General features: G+C 32.1%; 3 protein-coding genes across 3 annotated transcripts; 1 reads left to right on the top strand and 2 right to left on the bottom strand.

Annotated features, from left to right (window-relative positions):
- Positions 1-462: 462 nt before the first annotated feature.
- LOC119614762 (hydroxysteroid dehydrogenase-like protein 2) lies at positions 463-1,759 on the bottom strand. The gene is made up of 3 exons (XM_037970871.1): positions 1,391-1,759; positions 1,123-1,336; positions 463-1,065 (listed from the first exon to the last, which is right to left on the bottom strand). The coding sequence occupies exons 1-3, from the start codon at positions 1,566-1,568 to the stop codon at positions 600-602; spliced, it is 858 nt and encodes a 285-aa protein (XP_037826799.1). The 5' UTR covers positions 1,569-1,759; the 3' UTR covers positions 463-599.
- A 2,369-nt stretch (positions 1,760-4,128) lies between these two features.
- LOC119614760 (transcription factor BTF3 homolog 4) lies at positions 4,129-5,544 on the bottom strand. The gene is made up of 2 exons (XM_037970868.1): positions 5,383-5,544; positions 4,129-5,315 (listed from the first exon to the last, which is right to left on the bottom strand). The coding sequence occupies exon 2, from the start codon at positions 5,313-5,315 to the stop codon at positions 4,785-4,787; it is 531 nt and encodes a 176-aa protein (XP_037826796.1). The 5' UTR covers positions 5,383-5,544; the 3' UTR covers positions 4,129-4,784.
- Positions 5,545-6,705: 1,161 nt separating this feature from the next.
- Positions 6,706-10,680, top strand: LOC119614761 (peptidyl-prolyl cis-trans isomerase FKBP8; the record flags this gene model as incomplete). The annotated part of the gene is given in 12 exon segments (XM_037970870.1): positions 6,706-6,913; positions 6,916-7,013; positions 7,015-7,068; positions 7,070-7,081; positions 7,398-7,458; positions 7,461-7,540; positions 7,616-7,698; positions 7,774-7,915; positions 7,983-8,150; positions 8,214-8,303; positions 10,354-10,494; positions 10,561-10,680. Coding segments are annotated over 12 exon segments (1,215 nt in total), but the record flags the coding sequence as incomplete, so codon positions are not given.
- Between the last annotated feature and the right edge of the window lie 80 nt (positions 10,681-10,760).

The raw sequence follows: 10,760 nt of genomic DNA, 5'->3' as shown, positions 1-10,760 counted from the left end.
TATCTATGCTGCCACATTGCTTATTTTTAATGTTTACCATATAAAAGGAAAAATCCCTCATCCTCAAAAAACAAAATGCCTTATAAACAATTTAATTTTATTTTGCATTATAAAAGAAAAATCTGAGTTAAAACTTAAAATTAACATTTTATATCCTTCACTTCAAGGGAAGAGTTTGTCATCCGTTTTTAATTTCCACAAAATAAATTTTCGACCCTACGAATCCTAATAGATACCGAAGTTGATTCAGTGATGTCTGTATGTTTGTATAGTCTAGTCTATAGTCCAATCTATAGTCTAGTCTATAGTCTAGTCTATAGTCTAGTCTATAGTCTATTCTATAGTCTAGTCTATAGTTTAGTCTATAGACTAGTCTAAGTCGAAGTCTATATTCTAGTCTTTTGTGTTGCATATAGTCCAGTGTATAGTCTTTTTCAAAAAAAGTTTAAATTCAGGACCCTATTTACCACTGCTACTTGTTATGGTACCATTAGTCTTTATATTATTTATTTTCATACCCTCAGCTAACAACAATAAAACATTGTATGCAAAAATGCAGGAATACATTCTAAATTTTAAATAAAAGATCTAAAAACTATTTACAGCTTTGATACAACATTATCCAAAAAGAAATCTTGTTGTAAATTATCGGCATTAGCTGGATCACAGGCATATTGTTTGAAATCACGAATACCCTCCTTAAGTAAAACTTCTTCATCGATATAGAATTGACCGGTAGCAGACTGAGAAGGTGCTTTAGACAATATAGCATAGGCAGCATCAGCCATTATATCAGGTTTACGTGCATATTTAGAACTCTCCGGACCATTAAGCATTTCAATAGCTGCTGTGTGTATAGCAGTTTGAGGCCATAGAGCATTTACGACAACATTATGATCTTTGAACTCTTCGGCCATACCCAAAACACACATAGACATGCCGTATTTGGCAATAGTATAGGCAACATGATTACTAAACCACATAGGTTTCATGCTCAAGGGTGGTGAAATGTTTAAGATATGACCATGTTTACTTTTCAGCAGATAAGGTAAACATTCTTTGGAACTATTTAAAGAAACAGGGAAACATTATTATATTCTCAATTTACCATCTAACACTTACACTAAGAAAGTTCCTCGGGTATTTATATTATGCATAAGATCATAACGTTTCATTTCTGTATCCAAAGTACCTGTCAATGAAATGGCACTAGCATTGTTTATTAAAATATCAATACCACCAAATTTATCCACAGCAGCTTTAACAGCCTTTTTCACTTGTTCTTCATTACGCACATCAACAATACAGGCCAAAGCTTTGCCACCAGCCTTTTCAACTAAATATTCCAATTAGTTAAATAGAAACCAACTGGGTACTTAAGAAAACTTACTTTCTTCAGCTGCTGTATAAATAGTTCCTGCCAATTTTGGATGAGGATCAGCAGTTTTAGCAGCTATTACAACATTGGCACCATCACGAGCAGCTTTTATAGCTATAGCCAAACCAATTCCCCTAGAGGCACCGGTTATAAATAAGGTCTTGCCTTTTAGACTACCGTTATTTTGCATATTAATGTTTGTTTTTCTTTCAAAATTTGGGTGTAATAACAAGCCCTCGTCAAAAGTTTGTCGAGAAAATATTTACTATTGTTTCTCCTCCAATTGCTTGTTAGTCCAATGTCCAAAACTTGCAATATTGATAAGATTTCTTTTAGAGAAATATGTTTGTGTACATGTAAACAATAAAAACCACAGGTGGCTGTTTGTTTTATTAAAGAATTTGACAGCCCAGTTAAAAAAACTTGGCAGCACATATTTTTAAAGTAATTTCCAAAATTGCCTGAAATTTTTACGGTAATTAATATTGATGGGTTGATTTCGACTGTTACTTGTAATAAAATCAAAGCGATTTGAAATCTTTTAGGGAAATGATAAATTCAAACTGAAATTTTAATGTAAAAATCACTAGCGAAGGATCGCTTATTTTAATGAAATAACAGATAGATAGATAAATAGATAGATAGATAGATGATAGATAGATAGATAGATATAGATAGATAGATAGATAGATAGATAGATAGATAGATAGATAGATAGATAGATAGATAGATAGATAGATAGATAGACATAGATAGATAGATAGATAGATAGATAGATAGATAGATAGATAGATAGATAGATAGATAGATAGATAGATAGATAGATAGATATAGATAAATAGATAAATATAGATAGATAGATAGATATAGATAGATAGATAGATAGATAGATAGATAGATAGATAGATAGATAGATAGATAGATAGATAGAGAAGCTATATCCATAGATTCGGACACAAAAACTCTTCCAGGTGTCTGCAATATCCAAGAAGAAGATGAAGACGCAGAGCACTGGGATGTTTTTAACACATTCTTCGCGGTAATACAAGATATGATAATATGGGAGACAATGCAAGACCTCATAAGTTCGTGTTCCACCAGATGATACTGGAAAAGAAGATAACTGGCTAACCCGCCCCGCGAAGTAATACCAATTGGCAGTCCCGCGGGGTATCGAATATGAGTGTTAGGGGATTTGACTAATATCTCAACTATCTATGGACAGAATTTGGATTTAAAGAAAAATTTCATGGTAAAGGGAATATAAGATTCGACCTTTATTAAAAATAATTCTAACAGCCAAAAAATTATCTCTAATAAAACATACCGTAGGGTGCAAATAACTTTTTGTTATGATGTAGTACCTAAAATCAATTGTATTTCCGTTTGCTTCTTGCTACAACAGCTGATTCGCTAATACTTACTTCACTTTTAAGGTTAACTTTAATGGTTGACTAAATATAAATGGCAAAGAAAAAAGTGGATAGAACAAATGAAACTGGCCATAAACAACATCTTTTTCACTTATGATGAGTCATAAAAACAAAACTCACTTTTGTTTCGCACTAACAACAGCAACACAAAAAAAAAGTTCAAGGTTATTAATGCAATTTCATTTGGGGAATACGAGAATATTAACAAATGGAATTAATTTAAGAAATTCCATGAGTTGTATAAATGACAAATTTAGTGATTACAGGTTAGATTCTTCAAAATTGTATCCCCTGCTCAACGATAGTCCTCCCTCCCCCACATTTGCATTTGAAACAAAGAACAAGAATTTAATTTTGACGCATACTATAGAATATTTTATACATATACCTACAGCAAATGTTACACACGAATTTATAGTGGTGGGATAGATATAAATGATCTAATTATAGATTTTCCAAAAAAAAAAAATATAAATGCGAACAAAAAATCAGAAATTTTATATATTCTAGAGAGACCACACTTTGCGAGGCATTTAAATATTTGAAGGTTAAGAAATTTATTTTTTCCTTTGTGGGTTTTGTTGTTGGTCACCGGTAGTGCGATTAAAATGAGGTTTTAATTTTTTTGTTTTTTTTTTTTCACATGACCTTTGTCTTGCTGCTGATATGAATATGAATTAAAAAAAAGGTTTAACTAAAATAATTGTTTGTATTTTTATGATTTCCTTTATTTGATATTTTTCATGTTTTTACTAAAAGTTAATTAAAAAAAAAGAAAAACATTGTTTTCAACAGATTTGGTTAGGTTTTTTCTTAAAGATTTTTGTATTTTTTTTGTTCCAATATTGTATTTTCTGGTTTTAATTTATAAAAAAATAATTGTAATAAAGTGGTAGAGGTAAAAGTATTGAAGCTTCCGAAATGAACAAATGGTTATGAAGTACGACGATAATAAAATAGCTAAATTATAAAATTTATATATAGAAGGGTTGGTTGGTTTGGTGTTTTGTGGTTTTTTTCCAAGGGGTTTTGTTTTATGGGAAGTAATAAAGTCTATTTCTGTTGTTGATTACATAAGTTTTGAATTGAATTAAAAGACTAGACCAATTTTTCTCTTAACATTAACATTTAAAAACAAATTTATGAAAATATGGAAATTTTTTTTCCTTAAGCCTGCATTTTCATTTCTCTAACATGGCAATGTTTTGAAATTGGAAAGCCTTTAAATGGAATTATTCATAGTTTTGTGAACCCCTGGGGTAGCTACGAGCAGCTATTGATGTTTAATCCCCTTAAATTAAACTGAAGTGATGATGATTTTGTATGATGTTCTTGTTTGTTTTAATGGTATTAAGAATTTGCTAAACATGTGGGTGTTTTTGTTTTCTTTTAAGGAGATTCTCTTTTCTTTTGGTTAAAGGAAATCTCCTTAGCTTTTAATATTTTTTTGTATTGTATTTTGTTGTGTACTACACTTGTTTGTTTGTTTTTTTTTTAAGTTTTCATTCAATTTAACAAATTTCTTCTTACTATTATTTGTTTAAGCTTATTGTTGTTTGTTATGATTAAGTTTTAAAAATAGTAGAGTTGGATAGTAAATCATGCTTACTACTTAACGCCCAATTAAACAAAAACATTCATCCGTTTGTTGTTAAATGTCCAGAAAATCACCTTCTCTTCGTCATCGTTCCTTCATTTCATCCAAACAGAAGAAATACGAATTGTGTTGAACCCCCCTTTATGCAGCAACGCTTTTATATATAAACATCCTTTACATCCACCAGACTTGCACACACATGTAACTTGGTGGCATACTTTTTAACGGTTAAGTCACTCAACGGATGTGGTAGTAGATATTATAATAATAAAAAGGTTGTTTAAATTTTATAAGTATATATAATATAGTAAAAATAATGGTTTTTGTTTTGTTTTTTAAATAACATCCCCCTCTAATGAAAAAGAACCTATCGCGTCTAAGCCACTGGAATTTCTTCTGGTTTTTTGGCAGCTTCAGCAGTCTCAGCGGGTTTAGCGGCACCAATAGCGACTTCTTCGAAATTTTCTACCAAATCGGGTACATCATCGTCACCAGCGTTGGCGGCGGCACCGGCAGCACCAGCAGCGGCGGCACCACTCTTGTTGGCCAATTCACTGGCAATCTTTTTCAATTGTGTGATATCTTGGGGACCCAATTGTGTTAAAATACCTGGTAACATTTCAGAAATCGACTTGTTCTCGCCATGGCCAGTAATGGCAAAGGTGTTGGTGGGCAATGAAGCTTGAGCCTTGGGGTTGTTGAAATGGATGACGGTACCGTCATGTTTGATAATGTTGACCTCCTCAATGCCGGGTATGGTGTTGACCGATAACTTCTTCAATGATGATTGCAATTTCTTATCATCTGTAGCGGGGGTGGAGTGTACGATCTTCTTCTTACGACGAGGAGTACCCTTACCACCAATGCGCACTTGCGCTTGCAACTTTTTCAATTTTTCGGCATTCATCTGCAAGTAAACATAAACAATTAGATATTTTCGCCATTTTTTTCCATTTATTTTAATAAATAATTACATTTTTATTTGATTTTTTGAGGACGGTGCGTGAGAAAACACGTGCGCCAAAAGTAGAGTCAACTGTCAAAAAGAAATCGCCATTATGCTAAAAAATTCTAGCAGTCATTGGTCTAGCAAAAATACACCGTATTTGTTGGTGTAAAACGTAATTCTAGCAGTTTTTTTTGTAATAGATTTGCACAAAAAGCCGTTGCTACAGCGTAAAAATAGCACAGGGTTGTATTATGTTGAAATGATATAAACTATTATTGAAATAAAAAAATATATTTATAGAGTTTTAATTATTAAGTGCATTTAAAATTAAAGATATAATATAATTTATATGAATTAATATTTAATTGTTAATTACTCGAATATTGATTCCATTATTTTTAATATATATTTAAATAAAACATTACATTAGAAAGTTGTTGATTTGACATTTGACTTTTGCATGATATGGCAACTTTTTCTAACAGCTGAGTGACATTTACTTTATTTCATATTTCATCACAGGGATGGAAAGTTCAGTACTATATTTAAATGTACCCCACAACATAGTACTTTTTCCATTCCTTAAACCAGTCAATAAATTAATCAATAAGTTAGTCAACAGACTAATCCAAGGAGTAAATTCAAACTTGACAATAAACTAGTCATAAGCCAATCAATATATTTGTCATTAGAGACTACAGAAGTCCAATACATAGACAGGTAGTAGTCTAGTAACACAGTTTAGACCCGAACTAACCCACGATAGTACATAAACAAGTCCAACCATAGCCAGCTCTGTGGACCACTCTATATACAGTTTAAGCCGAATACTATTTTAGTACTTTTAATCCAAAAAAAGTAAAATTTTTCATAAAACTTAGTACTATTTTAAAAACGTAAATTTCCCATGCCTGCATATATCATACATCAAGTGAAAATTGCCTTCGAAATAAAAAGAAAACTAACTTATCCAAGATATTTTGTAAGAAGCCGTAGTTTTATTGTTTTACACTATTTAGATTATTTATACAACTATTTTGATATAGTTACTTTAACGGAGAACATTGTAAAGTTTTATTTACTACAAAGAAGAGAGCAAACAAAGAATACGTTCACTTTCATCAAACCGAAGTTTTTTTATTTGATTTGATAAATTTTGTATGTTGTTTTTCGTGTGCGTATCAAGAAAATATACGAGAAGTATTTATTAAGCAGCAGATACTTTTTTTAGAAAGTTCTATGACCTTTGATTATGTAGCAGATATAGTATAATGAAGTTTTTAACAAGATAATCTATTTTCTTTATCTCTGTAGATAATTGCCGGATTCTTTGTGTTTAAAGCGCTAAATATTTAATCATGGAGCAGAAAAATCAAGCAATAGCTCTTTTGAAGATCTTTCAAATCTTAACGAGGCTGATATGAAGGCTGCATCTGAAGCATTATTGGATAAGGAGCGACATGCCGGTAGCGAAGGTGCTGAGCCAGTTGCGCCTGCCGGAGATTCGGACAGTGATAGTGGTGCGCCCGCTTCTGTGGGCGATGAAGAACCTTGTGATGTTTGGGCAATGGCCAGTTAATAAAACGCGTTATAAAGAAATCGAAGGTGGAGAAGAAACCACAACGTGGTGAATTAGTGACAATAAGTTTTACCGGTAAAACTGGACGATGGCACCGTTGTTGAAAAGGAAGAAAACTATCAAGTACATGTTTGGTGATTATGAGGTAAGGTTTTAAGATTTAATTTAATATATTATTTACACTCCCTATCATGTGATTAGATTTAGCCTGTATTCATTATTCTTTGGCTTTGAGACCAAGCTTCATTGTACCAAATTGTAGCTTATCAAACATATTTTGTGGAACTTTAAAATAGAAGCGAATTACAATCAAAACTTATATGTATTTATATTGTATAGATTTTAATCGATATTAAATACGTAATTTAGTCTTTGTTCTGAAACAAGTTCTGTTCTTTTATAACAACCAACTAATGTCACAATGGAAGCATTCTTTTAAATAACATTCTCTTTATTTCTAGATCGTTCAAGGTCTTGATATGGTTGTACCATTAATGAATATTGGTGAAGTAGCTGAAGTTAAGTTGATCCTCGATTTGCCTATGGTTCATTGGGTTTGAAAAATGACAAAGAACCTGCATTAAGCATTCCTCCAGAAGCAACAGTTAGTATTTATACACGGAGGATCTCATAATGATTCTAAAATAATTGAATTTTTTTAACTTGTTTCTTTTTATAGATAACATATGAAGTGCATTTAATCGATTCTAAATATGAAGATTTTGCTGACTTGAAATCATTTGATATACGCAAAAAATACGGGTTAGTATTTACCTTAAAAAAAAAAAATATTATTGCAAACTAATTAACATTAATTACAAAAATTTTAATAAACAGCACCCGTAAAAAGGAACGTGCTAATTTCTGGTATAATCGCAGTGAATTTAGTACTGCCATACAATTATATAGACGCGCTTTAGAATATTTAGATAATCGTGATGGTGATCCTGATGCTGAATTTGACAAAGAAGATATAGAGGTATAGAACACTATAATATAATGTATGAACAAGTAAAATGTTTATTTTGTAATTGTTGCATTTTCAGCTGTCAAATTCTGAATTACAAACCTTGTTGGATGATCGATTGATAGTCTATAATAACTTGGCAATGGCTCAAATCAAAATATCTGCTTTTGATGCCGCCTTAAAGTCGGTGGAACATGTTTTACGCTGTCAACCCAATAATTCCAAGGCTTTATATAGAAAAGGCAGGGTGAGTATAGGGAAATGTATGATAATAGTAAAATTTATGTTTTTAACAACTATTTTGTTTTAGATACTTGAGGGTAAAGGTGATACCAAGGGAGCCATTACACTTTTACAAAAAGCAGCTACTTTAGAACCAGAAAGTAGAGCAATACAACAGGTAATTTTTAATTTTCATTTATACTAGTGATATCCAATTTGTCTATATAAAAAATGCAATAATGAAAAAGCTCATAAACTTTGATCTAACTTTATAAAAGTATAAATAACAATCCAGACTATAGAGTAGAATATAGTCCAGACTAGAGACTGGACTACAGACTTGACTATAATCCAGATTATAGAATAGACTGTAGTCCAGATTATAGACTAGTTCAGATTGTAGACTAGAATATAGTTCAGACTATAGTCCATACTATAGACTAGATTATAGTCCAGCCTACAGACTAAACTATAATCTAGACTATAGACTAGAGTCCAGACTATAGACTAAACTATAGTCTAGACTATAGACTACACTATAGATTAAACTATAGTCCAGACTATAGACTAGGCTATAGTCCAGACTATAGAGTAGACTATAGCCCAAACTATAGACTAGACTATAGTCCAGACTATAGACTAGACTATAGTCTATACTATAAACTAGACTATAATCCAGACTATAGATTAGACTATAGTCCAGACTATATACTAGACTATAGTCCAGACTATAGACTAGACTATAGTCCAGACTATAGACTAGACTATAGTCCAGACTATAGACTAGACTATAGTCCAGACTATAGACTAGACTATAGTCCAGACTATAGACTAGACTATAGTCCAGACTATAGACTAGACTAAAGTACAAACTATAGACTAAACTATAGTCCTGACTATAGACTAAACTATAGTCCAGACTATAGACTAGACTATAGTCCAGACTATAGACTAGACTATAGTCCAGACTATAGACAATACTATAGTCCAGACTATAGACTAGACTATAGCCCAGACTATAGACTAGACTATAGTCAAGACTATAGACTAAACTATAGTCCAGACTATAGACTAAACTATAGTCCAGACTATAGACTAAACTATAGTCCTGACTATAGACTAAACTATAGTCCAGACTATAGACTAGACTATAGTCCAGACTATAGACTAGACTATAGTCCAGACTATAGACTAGACTATAGTCCAGACTATAGACTAGACTATAGTCCAGACTATAGACTAGACTATAGTCCAGACTATAGACTAGACTATAGTCAAGACTATAGATTAGACTATAGTCCAGACTATAGACTAGACTATAGTCCAGACTTTAGACTAGACTAAAGTACAGACTATAGACTAAACTATAGTCCAGACTATAGACTAAACTATAGTCCCAGACTATAGACTAAACTATAGTCCAGACTATAGACTAGACTATAGTCCAGACTATAGATTAGACTATAGTCCAGACTATAGACTAAACTATAGTCCAGACTATAGACTAGACTATAGTCCAGACTATAGACTAGACTATAGTCCAGACTATAGACTAGACTAAAGTACAGACTATAGACTAAACTATAGTCCAGACTATAGACTAAACTATAGTCCTGACTATAGACTAAACTATAGTCCAGACTATAGACTAAACTATAGTCCAGACTATAGTCTAAACTATAGTCCAGACTATAGACTAGACTATAGTCCAGACTATAGACTAGACTATAGTCAAGACTATAGACTAGACTATAGTCCAGGCTATAGACTAGACTATACTATAGTCCAGACTATAGACTAGACTAGACTAGACTATAGTTCAGACTATTGACTAGACTATAGTCCAGACTATAGACTAAACTATAGTCCAGACTATAGTCTAAACTATAGTCCAGACTATAGACTAGACTATAGTCCAGACTATAGACTAGACTATAGTCAAGACTATAGACTAGACTATAGTCCAGGCTATAGACTAGACTATACTATAGTCCAGACTATAGACTAGACTAGACTATAGTTCAGACTATTGACTAGACTATAGTCCAGACTATAGACTAGACTATAGTCCAGACTATAGACTAGACTAGACTATAGTCCAGACTAAAGACCAGACTATAGACTAGACTGTAGTCCAGACTATATACTAGACTATAGTCTACTTTATAGTCTGGATCATAGTCTAGTCCAAACTAGAGTATTTTACTAACCTTTTATATACATTGCAGGACTTGGCCAAGCTTATCATTAAAGCAAGACGTGAAGAGCACAATGAAAAAGAAATGTATCAAAAAATGTTGGGTCAGGCTAAGAAATTGGAACAGAAAAATAAACAACCTCAAAAACAACAAACTGTGGAAAGTTCTAAGGTTTGTTATAAAATAAACAAACATCAGTGGCAACTTCTTTAAACTTTTTTCGTTTTCCTCCCACAGCTAAAATTACTCGGCTATCTAATGGGCTCCATTTTAATCGGTGTTGCTGGTGTGGCCATTTATCGTTATAAATACTGAAAATTACTCCCCGAATAAAAAATAAAAACGCAACAAATATAATTTCGTTTTATATTTATACCCCCAAACTCTCAAAAACCAAACAAAGCAACAAAGCAACAAAGCAACAAACAAATTGATTA

Source organism: Lucilia sericata, unplaced genomic scaffold (genome assembly GCF_015586225.1).
Source record: "Lucilia sericata isolate MDLA Ls3-8-SP2 unplaced genomic scaffold, ASM1558622v1 Contig003348F_arrow, whole genome shotgun sequence".
In the NCBI taxonomy this organism is placed as follows: domain Eukaryota; kingdom Metazoa; phylum Arthropoda; class Insecta; order Diptera; family Calliphoridae; genus Lucilia; species Lucilia sericata.
This window is presented reverse-complemented; position numbering and strand designations above follow the sequence as displayed.